At 31.7% G+C, this 22,892-nt stretch overlaps 2 protein-coding genes across 4 annotated transcripts; both read left to right on the top strand.

Moving 5' to 3' along the window:
- Positions 1-8,461: 8,461 nt before the first annotated feature.
- On the top strand, positions 8,462-10,996 carry LOC101268354 (putative GATA transcription factor 22). The gene is made up of 3 exons (XM_004251619.4): positions 8,462-8,904; positions 9,282-9,539; positions 10,330-10,996. The coding sequence occupies exons 1-3, from the start codon at positions 8,650-8,652 to the stop codon at positions 10,795-10,797; spliced, it is 981 nt and encodes a 326-aa protein (XP_004251667.1). The 5' UTR covers positions 8,462-8,649; the 3' UTR covers positions 10,798-10,996.
- A 2,940-nt stretch (positions 10,997-13,936) lies between these two features.
- Positions 13,937-19,677, top strand: LOC101267868 (uncharacterized protein At4g29660). Of its 3 annotated transcripts, none has more exons than XM_004251617.5 (4): positions 13,940-14,350; positions 14,924-14,998; positions 17,034-17,246; positions 19,166-19,677. In XM_004251617.5, exons 3-4 carry the CDS (start codon positions 17,064-17,066, stop codon positions 19,283-19,285), a joined length of 303 nt encoding a protein of 100 aa, XP_004251665.1. In that variant the 5' UTR covers positions 13,940-14,350; positions 14,924-14,998; positions 17,034-17,063; the 3' UTR covers positions 19,286-19,677. The 3 variants fall into 3 exon arrangements, with proteins under 3 accessions (XP_004251666.1, XP_004251665.1, XP_010313753.1); XM_010315451.3 differs by having other exon boundaries at positions 13,964-14,350; positions 14,933-14,998; XM_004251618.5 differs by lacking the exon at positions 14,924-14,998 and having other exon boundaries at positions 13,937-14,350.
- The last annotated feature ends 3,215 nt before the right edge of the window (positions 19,678-22,892 follow it).

Here is a 22,892-nt window from a genome sequence, read left to right as displayed (position 1 = left end):
TTGAGAATACTAGTAAAGAAAACATGATTACTTACTAATCTTCTACCCTAAGCCGCAATCTTCATATCCTGTTATCCAGAATCATATTCTCAGTAAATATAGATTTGTCATGTCACGTCTAATCACGTCTCCTTAGTACTTCTTTGATATACCTTTACCCCTCCTAAAATCCACCATAGACAACCTCTCACACCTCCTCGTTTAGATATCTATACACACATGTCTAATCTATCTCAACTCCGTCTCCCTCATCTAATCCACCACGGAAGGCGCTCTTGCTATGACTTCACATTTGACAAAATATGTGTGTGTGTATATATATATATATATATATATATATTTGTGAAATCTCCTTAAACAAAGTAATCTTATAATTAATGTACCTAGAAAAAAAGCTAATTCAAGGAAGATTTTCATTTTACTTTCGAAACTTCTTAATTTTATCTAAATTTCATTAAAGCTAAAATAATTCCTATGAATCAATGTCTTGTGACACCGCTTTTTTTCCACAATGCATCCATCACTTCAAGATTACTTCATATCAAGAATCTATTATTATTATCTGACTCAGCTATGATCGTATCGTAACCATACTCCATATAATATTTGTGTGGGGGATACAAGGAAAAAAAAAACTAAAAAGGGGACCTTTTAATTTTTTGACATTGGACATAAATGTCATGTAGCAAAAATTGCCTATGGCCCCTAAGATTTGAAGCAACCAATATGAAAACAACCTCAATTTGGACATATATTATGTTATGACAAAACATTATATGATCATTTCTTTACCCATAATGTCTCTATCTCTGTCTCCTCCACCCTACAGCCTGTGATTTATAAACCTCTTACGTAGCATCTTTATTCATCGTATAAAATTACATTTTATTCTCTTATATAATAATAATAAAAAAAAATTTCCTTATCTTTTAGTCTTTTCATTCCTCACCTCTTGATTGATTTCTCCGTTAAAATTTACGTAATGCATTTTGATTTAATATGAAATGTAAAGGATAAACGATAATCGTATTGATTAAAATATAACGATCACGTATTCGATAGGGTTTGGAGAGGATGGAGTGTTCGTAGAGAGATTGTTTTGAAAAGATCATGGACTCGAAAAATCATTTTCAGAATGAGTTTGAAAAAATTTTTGAAAGAGTAGTAGTTATGAGTTCAGCATAACCAGGCTTAAACGTTGTATTTATGCTTTAAAAAAAAATATAAATAATCGATTTAGGGCTCAAGAACTATTAAAATTGTAATCCAATGTTTATAAAATTTATACTTTTGACTCTATCTCTGAGAGTTCATATTATAGGATTCTCTCACTTTGTGGTAGACATTTAATTTTATTTTCCTTATGTGTAGTTAAAAGGATGAACGAGTTCAACCAAAATTGTGAGATCAGGTGTATCGTAATCATAATTTTTGTGGATCGAATATAGCTATATAATATTTGAGATTTATCTCTTTGAATAAGATCAAACTATAAAATTTTATGATACAAATATATTTATGTGATTATAAAACTATCTCATCAATAGGATATATATTATCTTGCTAATGTAAAGACAAAGTATTTCTTTTTTCATTTGGTTTTATTTAAGTGTTATTATCCAAATTTTCCATTTAGGCAATTGATATAATGTCATATCCTATATCATATAAGTGGCATTTTTCATGCATTTTACTGTTCCTATATATATATATATATATATATATATGTTTAATATTATCTATTTATATGTGGTGGAGATATTTTTCAGTCTTCATTTATATTGAGATCATTTAATTTTGATATATTCACAATATTATTGTTGAAATCAGAATTTTAAGTAAATATATAAAAAAGATAAAAAGGATGAGGTTAAGATATTCAAAATTAGTGACAATATATTTTCTTTTTAGGTAATTGTGTTAGGTTTTCACTTTCGTTCATTTATATAAAGTGTTGATTATAAATATACATATTTATTGCAGACAAATATAATATTAAAATTATATTAACTCCACTAAATTATTTATTATTGTCACGATCCAAATCCGGGCCGCGACTGGCACCCACACTTACCCTCCTATGTGAGCGAACCAACCAATCTAAACCTTAACATTTCAATATAATATCAACATGAAGTAATGCGGAAGACTTAAACTCATTAATAAAAATCAATAATCAACTTCTATAACTCAAAACTTATCATTCCCCAAAATCTGGAAGTCATCACCACAAGAACATCTATGATCAAATGACTAAACTAAGAGTATTCTAAAAAGCTAAAACAAATAAAAGCTAGTCCATGCCGGAAGTTCAAGGCATCAAGACATGAAGGAGAAGATCCAGTCCAAGCTAGAAGCGTTAGCTCACCCTGAAGATCCGGTGTGACGAAGACTGGCTAGAATTACTGTTGAGTTGAAGACGACGGCACGTTTGCTGCACTCCACAAATAACAAGAAGAAAAACATAAAAGTAGGGGTCAGTACAAAACACGGGTACTGAGTAGATATCATCGGCCAACTCAAAATAGAAAACAATATATATCAAGTAATATCATAAAATCAACTATGATACTCAAAATGTAGCAACAGCAAGTACTATATCATTAACAATTACCGTCAAGTTCACACATGAGGACTCAAGCCTCAACACCATACTCATTTGGGAATTATGTACATTAGATTGAGTATATTAACATCTTTCCAGATTCATTATCTTTACTTCTCTTGTGTCGGTACGTGACACTCCGCTCCCTCATATTCATTAATCCTCTTGTGTCGGTACGTGACACTCCGATCCCCTAAATCTACGTGTCGGTTCGTGACACCCGATCCCCTAAATCTACGTGTCGGTTCGTGACACCCGATCCCCTAATTCTACGTGTCAGTTCGTGATACCCGATCCCCTAATTCTACGTGTCGGTTCGTGACACCCGATCCCCTAATTCTACGTGTCGGTTCGTGACACCCGATCCCCTAAATCTACGTGTCGGTTCGTGACACCCGATCCCCTAAATCTACGTGTCGGTTCGTGACACCCGATCCCCTAATCTCATTCTATCAACTCATCAAGCCTTCTCCCTTACCAAGGCATCATCAATCTCATTACTTTAGTTCATCAAGCCTTCTCCCTTACCAAGGCATCATCATTAAAAAGAGATTAGGTTTTTATCAAGATTTGGGATTCAATAACTTCATCATGCTTAATATAATCACAATTATATAATCACGTTCATGCATGCATACAATTAAGCATATAGAAGATTCACAATACTACTAACACATATCATTCGCTATTAAGAGTTTACTACGAATAGCATGAAAACCATAACCTACCTCCACCGAGGAATTGCGATCAACAAGCTATCTTCTCAAAATCCTTGCTATCCTCTTCGTTTCTCTCTCTCTCTACTCGTTCTCTTTCTTTTTCTGTCTCTCTTTGTTCTTTCTTATTTTTCTTATTCAAACCCTCTTTCTTTTACCCTAATTAACATATAATTAAGTGTAAAAGATGACAATAATAACCCACTAGTTAACTTAAAATTACCTCTTTTAACCCCCAAGTAATTAGACTTATTAACATTAACCCACCACTTTATAATTAAAGCAGGAAATAGTCCAAAACGCCCCTTAAATAAATTAACAGAAATCCGACCCAGCCTGGGATTGCGTAGCCCGTGACGGGCCGTCGTGACTGCGACGGTCCGTCCTGCTGTCCTTCACATGCTACAGAAACTCGATTTTTAAGTGAATGGCCTGTGACGGGCCGTCGAGCCTGCGACGGTTCGTCCTGCCACTCCGTCACGACGTTCAGAGAATCGTTCCCTGTACCAAATTCTCAAGAGTTGAAGTGTTTTGAAACGGTGGATCACGACGGTTCGTCGTGCCTGTGACGGTCCGTCCTGCAGGTCCGTCACAGAGTTCAGAGAGTCGATTTCAGCACCCAAATTTCAGAAATTTCTAAGTGTTTTGGGACGAGACATCCTCGACGGTCCGTCGCGCCCATGACGTTCCGTCGTGGGTTCCGTCGTCTCAGCCTGTTTTTCCAGAAATAAAATCTGCTGCTCAAAACGACTAAACAGGTCGTTACAATTATTTGTTGAAGTGAATACCTTTTTTTTTAGGTAATATATTTATCTACATTGATATAAATTTTATCCACAATTTTTATATATTCAAGAGAACATGATGGAGCCAAAATTTAAATTTTAAAACTATTGACTTATCAATATTGAATAGGAACACAAGGACCAATATGTAACATGTTTTCTACACTTTTAATTAATGAATATATATTTAAATCCTTTAATACTTTACGAGTTTAAGTCTTATACATCGAAAATATTGAAACTAAATATCAATTTAAACGGAATTTTATTAACGTATAATTACTATACCCAGAAAAATAAAGTAATAACTCATTGATTAAATTGAATTTATTAGTTTTTTATAGTAATACTACTAATATATATAACTTAACTTCGATAACGACGTTTCTTTATCTTTCACTCTTATTGCAATAGGATACACATAGAGAAGTGCTAAATTACCAGAAAATTTAGTCAGAAAATTAAAAATATTATAAGATTTTTTTATTGTAAAATAAATTATTAATTTTTTCATTTTTCAGTCAAAATATATTAAAATTTAAAAAGGTAAATTACATTAATAAAATATCATTCTGGCCATATGATCAAAAGCCAAAAAGATTTTTCTAGGGTTTTGTTCCAAGGAATTTAGAGTAAATATCATAGGAATCAATGGTGTACTTTTAATAATTTTAAAGTAAGGTATTATATATATATATATATTTAATTATCATAGGAAAAGAACAAGAATGAAATTAAATGATGTAAGAGTACAAAAAGAAGTTCTCAAATATCCTTACTTTTATGGCAGTAACAGTAACAGATCAATGCAAGAGGGTGCCCAGTGGGCCTAAAATGCTCAGATCCATATGAAAATATATACTATTTTTAAAAAAAAATTTCACCCGATGCTTGATATTTATTTTGAATAAACGTCGTAAGTTAGTTCGGTTTATATCTAGCATGGATGTTATAGTAATTAAAGGGCCTTTTCCAAGTACGAGAGGATCGGGAAGGACATACCAAGTGGCGGATCCAGGATTTAAAGGTTGTGGATGCTCACTTCCTTTAACATTTAAAAAATTTTAAAAAAGAAATGCCACTGGCGGGAATCAAACCCTCGCCAGTGGCTTCGCGCGCCTCTTATTGCAGAGGTGTAAACTAGCCTCTTAGTGCAGAGGTTTAAACCAGCTCACCCACAACTGCTTTTGTTCTATGGGTGCTCATTTAAATTATAATAACATATGTATCATATTTTCTATATATATATACAAAAAATTTCGGAAATCAATGGGTGCTCGAGCACCCGCGTCTGGCTTATTGGGTCCGCCCCCGGACATACCTCCAATGTATCAATAATCATGCCCACGGTAATTAACGCTGGATAGCTAAAGGGTGAAAATCGGAATGACTTTTCCTTCTCTACTCTTGAGATTCCGATAAGAAATTTTTTAAAGTTTTAAAAAATACAAGGCTCATTTACGAAGGCAATAGTTCCTACGAGATTCTTTTAATTCATAGTTTTTCTAACTCAAAAGTTCTAATAAAAAACGAAAAAATCCCACATATATTCATCAAAACCCAATGATGATATATGAAAATATTTGCAAGTACTATATAGTTTATATAAAATTATTTCAAGACATATTATTCATTAAATCAAATAATTGAGTAAAAGGTTTCCTAATGTATTTTACCATATTCTTTAGAGTTGCTTTTGGGGTTGTATACTTGTAAATTCAAATTCAGGATTTTAGTTATACAACTTATAATGTAAAAAATAAAATAAAAATCACACTATTAATATTGTGTAATTAATATATTGTAGTTTGTCTATTGCCATATTTCTTGTTACCAGGGCAATATTTATCATAGAAATTTACTTATACATAAGTATTTTATGTATATATATATATTGATGATTTTTATTATTTATGTTTTGACACATTTTATTCGAAATTCTTGACTTTATCACTTAGAACATGTATTCAGTCGACATTCATTCATCGAGAATTATATTGTGAAACTGGGCGAAAATTCCTTTTATACGTATATATAGTTATATAGTACTAAATACTAACACTTCTTAATCTTTCTGTTTACTCCCTTATATTTTTGCACATGAACTTAATGAAAGTTCTGATTTCACCGCTGAATAAAATCATAAGTCACATATTATCCCCTTAATCAATACGAGATTATTAGATTAACAAGTGTGGTGCGTATTAAGACATAATATGAAGTAATTAATAAACTAACTAAATGTGTGTTCTCTAGATGAGATAATCACACATACGCTTCAATATCACATAAATGATCTGATTATATAAATAATTATCATTATAATCCTTATACTCAATCTCACAACACTTCGAATCATATGAATGATCTAATTATGTAAATATTTTTCACAATATTATTTATAGTTCTTAAACTTGATCTCTATTTTTTTTGGGGGGGGGGGGGGGGTGGATGCGGAGAAGAGTTAGAGAGTGGATTTCGAGGTATTTTTTGAAAGGAAAATATCATATCTTTCTCATGTGAGCTACTTGTCGAGGAATCCTTCATCAGTGGTTGTGAATGACTGATTTTTGCAATCTTTTCGACCTTGGTAGCTTTCATTATTTTTCAGTGGCTTAAAATAGCCGTTTTGCCTTTTGTTTCTTGATTTGGGGGAGGGGGGGGGGGGTTGAAGACGGTGTTTAACGTTGAATTTCATTTTTTTTTAAATTTAAGATCGATAAAGTGAAAGTAATCATCGAGCCTCCACTTAAAAAGTGATAGTTTTTATCGAAAACATTCCTGTCGCAGAAACTTTTAGAATTATAAATTGAATATGTAAATTTGTACGATCTAAACTCAGGGCAAATTACATAAATCACATACTTTTAAGGCAAAATTACAATCTATCCCTTAAAAAATTATAATTACAAAAATCCCCCAAAATGGATACAATAATATGAGCGTTGATACATTAATCTAATGTGAGATACATTAATCATTAAGTAAGATACATTACATTTTATACCTGATACACTAATTTGTTGCGCGAGGTACATTTGATACCTGATACACTAATATTATGCGCGAGATATACTAACTTGATGCGCGAGATAAACTAATCTGATGCGCGAGATACATTGATGTGATGCGCGAAAATGAAATTTTTTTAGAATTTGTAAAACTAAGAAGGAATAATGGTAATAAGTAAACCAAAAGGTGGATTTCCGTAATCAGTCCTTTTTATTAACGATATAAGTTTTTCTTTTTACCTTTTTAACCATATATATAATTTTTGAGATTAATAATATACATAGGAAATTAAATTGATATTGTCCTTAGCCTGCACAGCATTCAATGCAAATTTTGGCAATACTAATATGGCAAAATATGAAATTATTGCCATGCAAATCTATCTTTTTAGACCATTTGACATGCACATGATGTTGTTGTTGTAGTATGAAGTATTTAAAAGAAATAAACAAATGAACAAATTACGTTAAAAAAAAATAAATCAATTTGTGTACATATATAAGATAAGTCCTAAAAAGTTTTATCTATTATATATAATCTTGGTTCACACACATAAATTTGTATCTTACATGTTCATCCAATAATAATTAACGTCTATCGAGAAAAAATTATGATAAGATGAATAAGATTAGAGGTCAATGGACAAAAACAAGAGACCAGATAGATTTTTGCGTGAATGACACGTTTGTCACAACTCAAGTCCATGACATGAATTGTTGCTTTGATCCAACAATCCCCACTTATTTTTTCCTTAGGCTACACCAAATAATCGAGCCCGAAAATCTACGTACCATTTATGAACTTGTGTTATGCCTTATATCGATCTTCACCTTAATTTCTCTTCCTATTTTCATGCTAGATTTCCTTCTTCAAACTTACAAGTCTAAAAGTCTATCAGTTTTTCTCTAATCATGATTCAACTCGTGAACTCATTATCACGGCGTCATAACCTATTACCCTTTTGATGAACTATGTTATAATCAATATGAATATGAATTTGATCGAACAAGTGAATTTCGAATATCATTGTACTTTAAAAAAAAAGCACAAAACCCTAATTAAGAAGTGAAATAGACTTCACTTAGAGAAAGAAAATTAGGAGTAGGTGTTAGATGATCACTTGATGATTGAGGAGTAGACATGACAAATTCTATGTGTGGTTGACATATCCTTTTGTCCAAAGTCCAAACACCTAAAAATTGTACTTGTTTATTCATTTAATTAAAATAAAATATTTTCCAATAAATTTTGACTTTATGAAATTATTATTAATAATTAATTAAAAAAAATATGAATAATCATGAAACTTTTGTAGATAGGGTTCACACATCCATTTGATCTTTGTGGTAGCATTACTACTCTTTTTTTTTTCTTTTTTTTTTGTCTCTTTTAAATTATTTGTTTGTTTGTTTGTCATCAAATCACGTGAATCTTTTTTACCCTACTTCACATTGTCCCCCTTTAAATTTCTCTTTAAAATAGTGTTAACAATATTTTCTTTGATCAAACAAAATTTACTCTTCTTATTGCCATGATTCCCAATTACACAAATTCTTCTTCTTCTTCTTCATTTCCTTTTGAACTTACTAATGAAGTTCATCATGATTATCTAAGTCATAATAATAATAATATGTCTCTTGTTAGCCCTTATAATAATAACTATCAATTCGCTTCATCATCTACAAATTCATCTTGTCAAAATTTCTTCAATATTTCAACTACTACTAATATTCAAGATCAAAGTGGATATGATTATCAATTTCATCAGCCACAACACCATCATGAGGTATTATAGGGTTCTCTTTCATTAATTTTCATTTCAGATCGCAGATTGCAGTTTTTTGTAATTGAATATTAACATCTAGTTGTGTTGTCACTAAGAAAGCATAGTTGACGCTTTCTATTTCTATCTAGTTATGATTAGTTGGATAGAAAAAAAACTTTCTCGATCATTTCTTTTAGTAAAGTTAAATTTGTGAAAGTAAAAGTACAAGAAAGGAGGTCTAGACGTTATCTTATTGATTGTCCTTGTGAAAGAGTGTCTAACTATCGCGATTATTTTTTTTTTCTTTTGAAGGTCATATAATTTGTTTATTTTTGTACAATACTTGGATCATGTTATTTTATATGCAAATTAAGTGTTTGTGGATCATTTATATATAGGTTGATAATTTTGCTTCAAGATCAAGTGGATCACATGATCATGTAGACAAGAAAAACAAGGGACTCAAATTAACCTTATGGAAAAAAGGGGGGCAAAAAGTGAAGAATTTGAAAGTAGAAGATCAAAAGCAACAAATCATAGAAACTGATTATAGCAGCAACAGCTCTTCCAACAACAATATCATCCCAATTAGGGTTTGTTCTGATTGCAACACTACTAAAACCCCTCTTTGGAGAAGTGGTCCTAAAGGCCCTAAGGTAATTTATTAATATTTTTCTAATATGTTTTACTTTGAGTCGAGCGTTTATCGGATAAAGTCTCTCTATATTTACAACACAGAGATAAGCTTTCATACACAGTAATATCCTTCTCAAATTACTCTTGTAGGGTTATACTGAATATGTTATTGTTGTTTAGTATATGAGTCAAATGAAGTATTCCTACTCTTTTTTTTCCTAATATATGCTTTACTTGAGTCGAGGGTCTATTAGTAATAAACTTTTTACCTACACAAAGTAAGATCAAAATTACATACATAACACCCTCCCCAGATCCGCACTCGCGAAATTACACTAATTAAGAATATATAATTGTTGTTGTAACTTATATACACTGACCAATTATTGCGGAACTAGGAGTTCTAACAAAAGGATTAAGAAATATACTTAACTTAAAGATTTTGGAAATTTGAATTTGTGACCTCTCCTAAAATATTGTCACATTTATATCGAATTTCTAAAAAATACATTACTTTTTAAAGAGTCTAACAATATAAATTAAAGAAATGTGATTTATGCATTTTTTGGATTACCAAATAAATTACTATAGACTTATTGATAGGTCATTTTCAACACATAATGTAAAAAAGTAAAAACTCATGTCAAGAGTACACAAAAACTAAACTCATTTAGTACTTATTGACTATAACTTCTTAATACATATTTATAAATAATTAATTTCAAACTCAATAAAGTGTGTTTCTAAAATTTAACAAGTATTTAAAATTCTAAATCTGTTTCTGACTCGCTTATGTTTTTTTGGGTACAGTCGCTTTGTAATGCATGTGGAATTCGACAAAGAAAAGCTAGGAGAGCAGCAGCAGCGGCAGCAGCAGCATCAACAACACCAAATAATGGGACAAATTTCACTAGTACTGAAACAACAACAACAACGACTATGAAGATAAAGGTACAACAACAAAAGCACAAAATAACAAAAGTGAATGCCAATCATGTTGTACCCTTCAAGAAAAGGTGCAAATTTTTAAGTAGTACTACTACTCCTGCACCTGAACCTGGACTTGTACCTACACCTGCTCCTCGTGTTGGTTCATCATCATCGTCATCATTTTATAATAATAATAACAACGACGTGCAACAAAAGAAGAAGATCTGTTTCGAAGATTTCTTTATAAATTTGAGCAATAACTTGGCAATCCATCGCGTTTTCCCTCAGGATGAGAAGGAAGCAGCAATTTTGTTAATGGCATTATCTAGTGACCTTGTTCATGGTTAATGGCATTATAAAATTTTCTTGAGTTTCTATTATTAGTTTAAGTTATTAATTAGATGGAGTAGCACCAAATTAGTTGTGTGAAACTGAGCTAGAATTAATACTAGCGAGAGTGAGAGTTTTTATAAGTCAAGCTACAAATTTTTAATAATTTGTACTTCAATATTCACTGCTAAAAAAATAGCGAATATCGATCTAAAAATTACTGTCTCAATGATGTCTGTAATTTTCGACCTCTGTAGGTCCGTATTGTTAAAAATATAAAACTAGTTGGTTTTTAGATAAAATAAGGAGGGAAAATTTTTTTGATCTCAAACGGTCGGTATTTTTCGCAAAAAAAAATTAATTGCAATAAAAACTGACTTCTTGACGTCGATATTAAATAAAATAAATGAATAAACATATTAAATTTTTGGTATTTTTATTTCATCAATATCCAAATACCGACATCATGAGGTCGGTATTTTTTATTTCATTCAAATACTGACATCATGAAGTCGGTATTTCATCCAAATACTGACATCATGAAGTCGATATTTTTATTTCATCCAAATACCGACCTCGTGAAGTCGATATTTTTCCTTCATCGAAATATCGACCTAATGAGGTCGATAATTTTAATTCATCTAAATACCGACCTCATGAGATTGTTATTTATCTTTCATCTAAATACTGACCTAATAAGGTCGGTATTTTTATTTCATCCATATTCAAATATCGATATATGAGATCGGTATTTTTATTTCATCCAAATACTGACATCATGAAGTCAGTATTTTTATTTCATCTAAATACCGACCTCATGAAGTAAGTATTTTTTCTTCATCCAAATATCGACCTTATGAGGTCGATATTTTTAGTTCATCTAAATACCGACCTCATGAGATCGGTATTTATCTTTCATCTTTCATCTAAATACCGAACTAATGAGGTCAGTATTTTTATTTCATCCAAATACTGACATCATGAAGTCGGTATTTTTATTTCATCTAAATACCGACCTCGTGAAGTCGGTATTTTTTCTTCATTCAAATATCGACCTCATGAGGTCGGTATTTTTACTTCATATAAAATACTGGCTTCATGAGATCGGTATTTATCTTTCATCTAAATACTGACCTAATGAGGTCAGTATTTTTATTTCATCCATATCCAAATACCGAGATCATGAGGTCAGTATTTTTATTTCATCCAAATACTGACTTTATGAAGTCAGTATTTTTATTTTATCCAAATACCGACCTCATAAGTTGGTACTTTTTTCTTCATCCGAATACCGACCTCATGAGGTCGGTGATGTTATTTCAGTTAAATATCGACCTCATGAGGACGGTTTTGCGTAAATTAAAAAATAAAAAAATATTATAATATCGACTTTTAAAATTGGTAAAATTAAATATCATGCAATTTAATTAGTTCTAATTTAAATATTTATATCGTGCAATTAACTTTAAATCATACTATGGATGACGGTTTTATATAAGTTAAAAAATAAACTAATATAATGTACCGACCTTACGATGTTAATATTATTTATTTAATATGATTTCTTTTATTTTTCTTAAAATATAATGTGATACCGACCTCATGAGATCGATATTTTTTTTGTTATCTAATTCATTCTAATAAAAGCGACATCCGGAGGTTGGTTTGTGTAAAATATTTCTAATACTCATAATTTTTGTTATTTAGTATAATACTAAAATTTCATTTGAAACTTACAATTAATTGTTCAAAAAAGTGTAGTAATTTTGTATATTTTATCAATAAAAAATTAAATTTCGTGAAAAATTAAAAAAAAATATATAATTCATATTTAGAGGATGAAATACGTTGATATGAATTAAGATATAATTATACTTATATTTCTAGAGTAATGTACAAAAATCTGTTAATCTGTCGTCTAATCGTGAACTTAATATCTCATGGTATGATGTAGAGGTGAAGAACAAACATATAATTTATTCGAGTATGAAATACGAGATAGTATTGTTATATCCTTTCGATCTTGAATGTATGTCAAGTATAGTGATCACTTCCTAATTATGATGACATGTAAAGAATACTTCATCTGAGTATGAAAAACGTTAATTAATTATATATGAAATACATTATCAATTAAATAAATATCGATGATCAATTTAAAGAGATTTATATATTAGAATTGATATTGATAAACTTTCCTTGATCGATAAAATTAAATCTATATAATTAGGAGGTGTATACTTTAGATTTAACTTGATGGATAAATTAAGATTATAAAATTAAACTTCTCTCCCTCTCTCTCCCTCTCTTTATATATATATATATATATATATATAAAATTAACATGATTACTTGTTATTTTTCTTAAAGTTTAATGTGATACCGGTCTCATGAGGTTGATTTTTTTTATTATATCTAATTACTTTCAATAAAAGCGACATACAAAGATTGATTTGTTTAAAGTATTTTTATTAATCATAATTTTTGCTATTTAGCATAATATTAAAATTTCATTTGAACTTACAATTAATTGTTCAAAAGTGTAACAATTTTGTATATTTTTGGAAATAACAAGTTAGACTCTATGGAATAAATAAAAAAATATTTGTAACGTATATTTAGAGTATGAAACTACGTTGTTATGAATTAGGATATAATATAACTATACTTATAATTATATTTCTAGAGTAATATACAAATCTATTAGTCCGTCGTCTAATCGTGAACTTCGAATATGAAATACGATATAGTATGATTATATACTTTCGATCTTGAGCGTACATCAAGTATAGTGATCACTTCCTAATTCTACTGACATATAAAGAATACTTCATCTGAGTATGAAATACATTGAGTAATTATATATGATATACATCATCAATAAAAAGAATATTGATGATCAATTTAAGGCGAGATTTATATATTATATTGAATTTATATAATTAGGAAGAATATAATTTATTTATAAAATTAACTTGATCGACAAAATAAATTTATTAAATTAAACTTCTATTAATTTTATTTATATATATATATATATATACCGACCTATTTAAATTATTATTTTATTTAAATAATATTAAATTCGCAATATTAATATTTATTAAATATAGATAATTATTTTAATAAATATTCGACATTTCGTAATCGATAAATTAATTATTCTAAAAAATATAATATCAAAACCCTAACTCAAATGTATCCGCCCGCATCTCTCTCTTTCTCTCATCTCTTCTCCCCTCGCTCTGCTTTCCTCTTCTCCTCCGACGAACGGATCACCGGCGAGCAGCAGCCCCGGCGACCCCTCTCTCTTCCCCTCCTCTCTTCTTTCTTCCTCTATCCCCCTCCCGTCTCTTCTCCACAGCCAACTCCGGCGAGGATCAACAGCCAGCCATCGGCGAGCATCCGGCAGCATCAGCAGCAGCCACAACTCCGGCAGAACCCCAGGAGGCCAGCAGCTCCAACCAACGACAGCAAGTCAGCAGCTCGGCTAGAGGGCGATAGCAACAACACCAACTACTCAAGCTGAGGCTCAAATGCCTGTGATTTCGTACCAAACGGATCTGTCCAGGTTTGTTTTTCCCTTTTTATTATTACCTCATAATTTTCTTAATGATGTTCATAAGTTATCAAACAGTTTGTTACCCCACCTCATAATTTTTTATATTGATGTTCATCAGTCTTCAGGACCACCTAAAGGAACTAGTTTTCTGACTTTGAGAGTTGGTACTTTCTGCTTGCGTTTTTGTATGCACATCTCCCTTAAAAGATTTTTGTTGAAGTGCTTGAATTGTTATTAGAATCTCTAGTTGAAATTATATCTCCAATTTTGTTTAATCAAGTGCTTGAAGTACTATTATTATGGTAGAGTTGTAATATTTTTGTTGTTAATAAATGGTTCTATCATAAAGAAAAAATCATACATACTCGTGTTTGGGATAAATTAGTAGGTTGGTGGGAATCCATACTTGAGTTGAGCTATTGATGTTAGTGAATCAAATCGAACTATTTTGAAATAAAAATACAAATGACTTAAGAGTATGACCTAATGCCCTACTTGATCTTCTTGTATGTAACATGTGCGTGTAAGTAAGTTCAAACTCAATTTTTCTAGTGTTAACTTTTTTACCTCTTTTCGTGCTAGACAACTCAGGAAGCTCAACATATAGAAAAATTGATACGACATTATATTGCTTCTTTCATCAAAGTTGGAGATAAGGTTTGGTGATTCTAAATCTCTAAAGTTCAAGTACAATTATTTTATATAATGTGTTTATATGCACCTACTTGATTTGTGTCCATCTTGTGTAGACACTTAACTTTAAATTTAGAAATAATATATTTGTTAAGGATAAGTATCAACACTAGTTGATCCTATTGATGACTAAATCGATTTTCTTGCAAGATAGGTTTGTGTCCATCTAGTGTTGACACTTAGCTTTAAAATTAGAAATAATATATTTGTTAAGGATAAGTGTCAACGCTAGTTTATTCTATTGATGACTAAATCGATTTTCTTGCAAGATGATTTGTGTCCATCTAGTGTTGACACTTAGTTCTTCAAATAAGTTAATGTGATTTAGTTGATGAATATTGTGTTTTAGTTAAGTTTTAACTTAACTAATTAGCCTTAAAAAGTCTTTAAGTTCTCCAAATACTTAATGTGATTTAGTTGGTGAATATACTTAATGTCATTTCTTCTTATTTTGGCTCTGTTTGTTTGCTTAGTTCACCGATAGTTTTAGTAATGGTAACGATTCTTCGTGTGATCGAGATTTTGATCTTTCGCTTGTTGAATATGTATGTGTGAATATTGAAGGTGGATTCTGGACTGATTTTACAATCTGAATTTGCTATTATTCTCACTCTCTTTGCCTCCAGAGCTGTATTATGATTACTCGTCTTAGTTTATTTTCTGCTTGTTATGAATCTGCATTAATAATCAATCAATGTTCGACGTCGTTTATTCAATCTTTGTCTTAAGCTAAATTATATGAATCAAGATATATTTCGTGCTTTCATTACTCCTCATCCCGAATCTGTTCACTGGAATGTTGTCAAACTATTATCTGCCTATACCTACCTTACTCTATCTTCAAGCATCAGGCACTACATTATTTGCTGTTGGTATCGTCTTCAGATAAATGCAGGAGTCTCAAAATTGATTGTCATGTTCTCGAGCTATGTTTAATATTGAAATGAAGTGTTATGACCTGCTTTACCTTTCATGATTCTGTATATGTCAACTTATTCTCCAAAGTGGTAGTTTAGCTCTCTTTTAAGTGCTTCAAAATCCAATAGACATGTTTGGCCAGCTTATTATTTGATCTGAAGTATCTGGGAACTATTCGAGTTCAGGGGGTAGGTTTTTAACTCTGATCTGGATGTTTTAAGTTTTTCTTTTTGTCTTTGGGGATAGTGATTTGGTTTTCTGATGGTTTGACATACGTGGAATGTTGAGAACTTGATGATGAACACGAGATCAAGTCTGGTTTTAATCAAAATAGAGTCTATTGTCAAAGTGTTGTCCCTCCCTGTTTGTAGTCATTTGTTGCGCTAGACTCCTAACCCCCCTATTTTGCTTCAAATTCTAATATGTTATGCTCAAATTGTTACAGAAAGCAGGATATTCTAGTTAGTCTGTTTCGGTTTATTTCTCTTAGTTGAGTTTACATTTGAAAAGTTCATTTTCTGTTTTCCCTTAGTTCTTGTGTATGCTAATATATGGAATTTGCTGATCCAAAAGTTATTTTCTTTTCCTTTTATGTGTAGTTCCATTGCTTCCTTGTCTCTCTATTCTCAATTAGTCTATACTTGATTTTAGTTTCATAAGGGGAAGTCTTAGGTGAATTTGTCATTGTTTTGACTGTTGTGGATATGAGTTTGGCTGAAGTCGTTTTTGCATTGATAACTAATTAGTCATTCAGTTTCTGTGTTTAATGTTAATTAGGGCTCACTTATTTGTTCAAAGTTTTGGCCCTAGATTTTTTCTTATTTAAATAGTGTATTTTCTATTTTAAAAATGATCTCATATCATTGTTCCTTCATTAGGATACATGTCATACCTCTCCTAGTATCTGATATCTTTTGAAACTTGAAGCTTTTTTTCAAGTTAAATTATGGCTGTCCTGCGTTTTCTTCCCATACCCTACTTGTGGGATTAATCTAGGCCTATCCCTTAATAAATCTTGTTTCAGTTTTCTACATATTGATAGCTACATCTTCCATTAACCAAATATTTCTTCTGTGCACAGTTCAACTGATAATTGAAGGATCTCGTGGACATGGCAACGTATTTATGGAGGAAATATGCAGATTATGTCTACACAAAATGGGAAAAGACGCTCCTCTGGGATATGGTAGAACCATTTAGGAGACCAAAATCGTTTACTCCTCTTGTTACTATCTACGTATGTGCATTTTATACCGGGGTTATTGGAGCAGCCATCACTGAACAAGTCTACAAGGTATAGTGGCTTTACATCCCTTTTTAAGCACTTACTGCTTGCCATTTCTTTTGACATATTTATGGGGATAGCTGCTTTGTGCTGTAAGTTTTAAAAGTTGAAGCCACCGATGGTTTCATGGTTGGCGGGTGTAGGCTAGATTATGAATGCCCAAATATAGATAGTTCTAGTGCAGGGTATATTGGAAATGGACCTTGCCTCCTCTCATTTTTATACACGGTAAAGGAGCCATTCAGGTTACAATATAACTAGTTCCCTACCTCTTTGGTAATGTTTATCTGTAACATTACCTTTAGAAAGAGTTACATGAGAAGTGTTACTTCAAAGCATGAGAGTTCCACACATCATTCTTAAGTTCTTCACTCTCCAAATATGATATACTGCCGCTGCAAGATTCAGTCTGTGTACTTCAGCTCTTGAACTTCTTTCCTTTGCATAGTTAGGTACCATTGTAGTTCATCTTCCCACTGTCTTGTGTTTCTGTTGATACCTTGCCATTTGAGAAGCTTTTGCCTGATGTGGGCTGATATCATACAAGAAAAACAAATGTGAGCGACTTTCATTGTCTTGATCATATAATGGAAATTTATAGTCACTCCCCATTAAAACAGCTTATCTCTCCCATCTAAGGATAACAATCCATCTAGGCGATCCTAGGTTGTTGCATATTAACTCTGTCGGTTCAACTTTCTGCAAAACCTTCCCTAATAGTTAGGTGCTCAGTTGAAAACCTTGTACCTTTGACATCAGAAAAACAACTTCATTTTTTAATTTTATTCTTTTTACACAAAGAAAAAGTTGTTCATTCCAAAAACTAATGTTAATTAAGTTACCAACCATGAACAAAAAAGTGGCTGTCTCTGCCATTGGTAACTTGAATATGAACTCTTCCATTGGACTAATTGAAATATTCCGTATGAATTCTTGGCTAAATATCTGTACATAACATCTCCCACAGTACAAGAAAAAAGCGAAGAAAAGCCTAGCAATCAAATTCCTGTACTATAACTGTATTATTCTAGAAATATATTCTCCATTAAATTTCTCAGCAGCTAAGAAACGAGGAGACACGTAAGACTTGGCTCTCCGAGCCCTTTGCCGCCTTTTTGTCACTCCCAGCCTTTCAAAAAGTTGTCTGTGAGCCCATGTTTGTTATTCATAGAATGCTGCAGTAGGAGTGAGCACATTGTTCTCTCTCCATCCTTGGACCGTCTCCTAACTCTGGAACTCGTCCTACTCGGAGTTTTTTTCCATGGACCGGATTTTGGAGCAACATTTGTTTCATTTACTTGATGCTAAAGTGACTCCACTGCATGTAAGACATCTGATTGAAGGTCGTTCTGATCCTTTGTCCTCCTTGCTTGACCCCCTCCTTGGCTGATTACACACAATACATTTTCCCTTCTCTGTTGCAACCTTAAAGTAACTAAGACTATTATCTATGTGCCTCTTCTCGGATTAAGCTTCATCCGATTGGAAACGATCCTTTCTGAAAAAAACAGCTTCATTTAAGTATTTGCTAGCCTTCAGAAACTTCTGAATCATCCTAATGAAATTCGTCTTTGATTACTTAATAATTCCCAAATGTATTATTAACAGTTTCTAATCATAAACTAGATTATTAATTAACTCTATGGATTCTTCTACCACTATCAATGTAAAAATCAAGTTAGCTACTTAATTTTTTGACGTATGTGTCCAATGAATTGGAAGAACTACATCTATTTTAGCTACTCACATTGCTTCGGTTGTTTTCTCCTCTCTCTGATCTTATTCTTGACTTTTAGCTATTTCTACGTTATATATTTGCTCAACGTAAAGACTTCCTCATGTGTATTAAGAATGATATTCTTTTTTCCAGCCTTACTGCCAATTCCAAATTCTCGTCTTTAAGAGTTTCTTTTTTATCATAATGACAGGAGAAATACTGGGAAGACCACCCTGGTCAAGATGTGCCTCTAATGAAACCAATGTTTTATGGTGGCCCTTGGAGAGTAATGAGAGGTGACGTTCCTCCTATGGGGAAGTTCGATTTCTGAGCTGCAGTCAGTTAGATAGTTATTAGGCATCCAACATAAGCTCTAGGAGAAGGAAAACCATCACCTTAGGCTTTGGTTCAACGACAAAGGTTCTACAACACGTACACATGAGTTCAACTCTTGCCGGGGAACCAAGTCTATTAAGTAGAGAGGAGTAGAAGAGCAGACCCATTATCCACCAATTCCGGAACTGATACCAAACAAAAGAAAGGTACTATTTTTCTACAATTATTGTGCATTTATATTTGACTATCCTCTCTTGTAAAGATTATAATATAGGTTCCCAAATTTTATCTATACCTATTTTAGTCCTTCCCATTGGTATTTTTCATTTCTGGTATTATGCTTGTATTTGTATAAAGTATCAATAGAATTTTGTTTTCATGGCTGGATTTCCTTGAATGTATAAAGTTTGATGCATAAAAAAACCAAAAACATGAACTTCACACTAAATGGAGGATACCAATGTTCTTGGCCATCCCCGCAAAGATAGAGGGTAAGATCTGGGTACATCCTTCCTTTTCCAGACCCCACTCGTGGGTTTTGCATATTATTGAATTGCCTAACCAGAGTGGGACAATTCCTAATAACTTTAATGAAGCAACTCGAGGGTGCATCGAACTAGACGTGTCAAGTGGGTCGGGTGGGATTAGACCTGACCTGGTCCTTTAAGGCTTCAGTCCATGGATTCCGGGGACAGTCGGTGAAGGCTCAACTTAAGAAGCTCGGTGAGTTGGGCCATTTTGAAATTTGGAGTGAAAGACCTGGCCCATTAAGCAAATTTATTGGGCCTGGTGAAGTCATGTTAAGTGGGCTGAATTTTGTTTGTCTTGTTATTATATTATTATAATTTATAAAGGTCAAGTGTTGAACTAAGACACAATAGTTCGAAAACAAAGGTCTAACATTATAAAGTGTTTGCTGTCTTATACAAAACATGACAGTTTGCAATTTTAATTTTTTTATAGAATATACCTAGCTCGAAATCACATTTAATTACTCCTTATGTGTTAAATATTGTGAGGCCCATGGCACTAAGAGTTTAGAATATACATAGCTAGAAATCTTAGACGAATTCCACATTAGAAAGGGAGGAAAGTTTATGAGTTTTATAATCATCATAGCATAAGTTTACACGGTACACAATTGAGCTAAAAACGAACAATAGGTACCATGAGCTTTGAGCTGTCATATAAATTGAAACAGAGAGAAAACACATGGTATTAAATGTTGAGACGTGGTCTAGTTTGGCTTGTTCATTTCTTCTCATTCTATACAACTTGTAATCTTTTCCGTAGTACTATCCAAAACTAGTCATCCATGTGTTATTTATAAATACAAGACAGGACACAAACATGCTGATAAAACTTACACTCTTAACAATGGTTTCCAAATGAGGAATTGACATGTCTAAAGCTAAAAGCAGTGGTCCAACAAAACATTGTATGGTTTTAACAAGAGGGGACCCAAATAGTGTTCTCATGCTGTGTGTATAGTATGTGTATTTTTTTGGACTTATGTAACAATCAATGAGTTGGGTGAAAATTAGGGTTTATTTCGGTAGCGCAAAAAACATAAAGTGAATTCTTCTCATGTATCATACCTATGTTATCTGATAACTGTACTGGTAGGAGGTAACAAGTTAAAAATAAAAAAACATCATATGTTATACAAAGCCGACTCTCTAGGCCTAAAGAATGATGTTCAAAAGATATTTTTATGCATGTGACTCGATGAAGTTGAAAGAGAATCATGAGGTCTTTTAAGTTTACATTTCAATGAAGGCAAAATGACACATGTGATTTCTTCCTATTTTTATCCGATATACTTGTGCTGATGGGAAGTAGCAACTAAGTATTGGTATAGGACGGACTCGAAAACCATAATAATAAAGAGAAGAGTTCAAAGAAACCTCGATAATGTGTGAGTTTATTTCTTAACACAAACCACAGATCCCGAAGACCTAAAGACACCCTGTTGTTAATGTGAGGTAACATGTATCCCGTGGATTTAGTAGAGGCACAAAAATTGGCCCGAACACCATGATCATTAAAAAAAAAACAATTCTTAACCCTATGCCTTGAATGTTAGGATGTGGGGTGGGTGTGGGGTATGTGGGCTCTATAGAAAGTTTCTAGTCTCCTCTATGGTCCTGCTCTATCAATGGTCCAAACTCACAAGTGACAAAAAGGATGCTTACAATTGTCTCAATGAAGATAGAAGAAAAGCCAGTGGATAATAATTTGCTTTGTCTTAGCATATGTAAATATTATTACTATTACAAGGAATTATACATTATACAACAAAAGAAAATTCTAAGTTTGAAAATGAAGTTAATATATATATATATATATATATATATATATAAGTTATTGGATAGTTGAACACTAATTGACCAAAACTAAAAGAAAGAAATTAGATACTTGCTCCGTTTCAATCTGTTTGACTTGATTCAGAGTACAAGTCGAGAGTTTAAATACGGGTAAGATCTGCTTACATTTCACCGTCTAAAACATTGGAGTTGTTGAATTGGAGTACATCAATAAAGGGTGACAAGAAGGAACAATGAGTACTGTGTATTTCTTGACAACTCATTGCTAGTAATATATATTCCTTCCATCTCACTTTATATACTATTTTTTTTTAATTTATAATAATTTTGAAAGCAATGTTATACTTTTCTATTTAGAAATAATTTAACTTTAATGAAATAATATTTAGTCACAGTTAAAATTTGTTTTAAATGATAAGTTTTCAAACGTCTTGAATTATGATTTTCACACATTCAAATCCTAAATGAACAGTATAGGATATTTTAAAGTTTCTAGGTATCTTTGAATTAGTTAAAGTTTACATAAACTATCAAATATTTCAGTTATGAAAAATATTTTTTCTATTCGATCAAACAATATCATATAAATTAATATTTATCTCAATAATTCTTTGTATTTTTTTTTTCTTTCTAAAAGTCACTATCTCTATAAAGTAAATGTAGGACCAGCTGACAATTGCTAGGTTAGTATTTAAGTTGACACAAGATTGTATAGCAAATTCTAAAAGATACCTTCACCCCACCACTAAGAAAATGACAAAAATATAAAGATAAGTGTGTTATTTGTGTATTGAGAATGTTAGGGTCTTGTTGATAATGTTTTATAATAGAGTTTAAAAAATAAAAATACATCTAAAATCTTTTTCATAGTGAGAATATAAATTTTCTATCTGAATCATCACTCAATAGTTAGCAAAAAAACACTTCGATGTTGACCAGATGAAAATCGACACAAATTCTAAAGAGGTATATCAAAGAACTTTTTAATCAAAACGGTAAGATCGTTACTAATAGCGCGAATTATGTGGCCGGCTTTAGAAAGTTTTTTGATATATCCTTTTAGAATTTTTGTCAATTTATTTTATCCTTTAGGCTTCGGACTCGTATTTTTGTCCACTTAATATATATAATGATTTTTATTAATTTTTTAAAAATATATGTTCAATTGATTTCTTTAAAACTCTAAACTCCATCTTTTCAAGTCGGAGATATCGATGTCACGACAAAGATGATACCATAACTAAGAAGGTGAAGAAGACGACAATGAATATCACG

Source organism: Solanum lycopersicum, chromosome 12 (assembly GCF_036512215.1).
Source record: "Solanum lycopersicum chromosome 12, SLM_r2.1".
Taxonomy (NCBI): domain Eukaryota; kingdom Viridiplantae; phylum Streptophyta; class Magnoliopsida; order Solanales; family Solanaceae; genus Solanum; species Solanum lycopersicum.
This window is presented reverse-complemented; position numbering and strand designations above follow the sequence as displayed.

Bases quoted from the DNA above. Each gene is read 5' to 3' on its own strand.
- LOC101268354 (XM_004251619.4), top strand. From the start codon at position 8,650: ATGATTCCCAATTACACAAATTCTTCTTCTTCTTCTTCATTTCCTTTT. The intron at 8,905-9,281 runs GTATTATAGGGT...ATTTATATATAG, and splicing joins AGCCACAACACCATCATGAG to GTTGATAATTTTGCTTCAAG. The intron at 9,540-10,329 runs GTAATTTATTAA...TTTTGGGTACAG, and splicing joins GTGGTCCTAAAGGCCCTAAG to TCGCTTTGTAATGCATGTGG.
- LOC101267868 (XM_004251618.5), top strand. From the start codon at position 17,064: ATGGCAACGTATTTATGGAGGAAATATGCAGATTATGTCTACACAAAA. The intron at 17,247-19,165 runs GTATAGTGGCTT...TCATAATGACAG, and splicing joins TCACTGAACAAGTCTACAAG to GAGAAATACTGGGAAGACCA.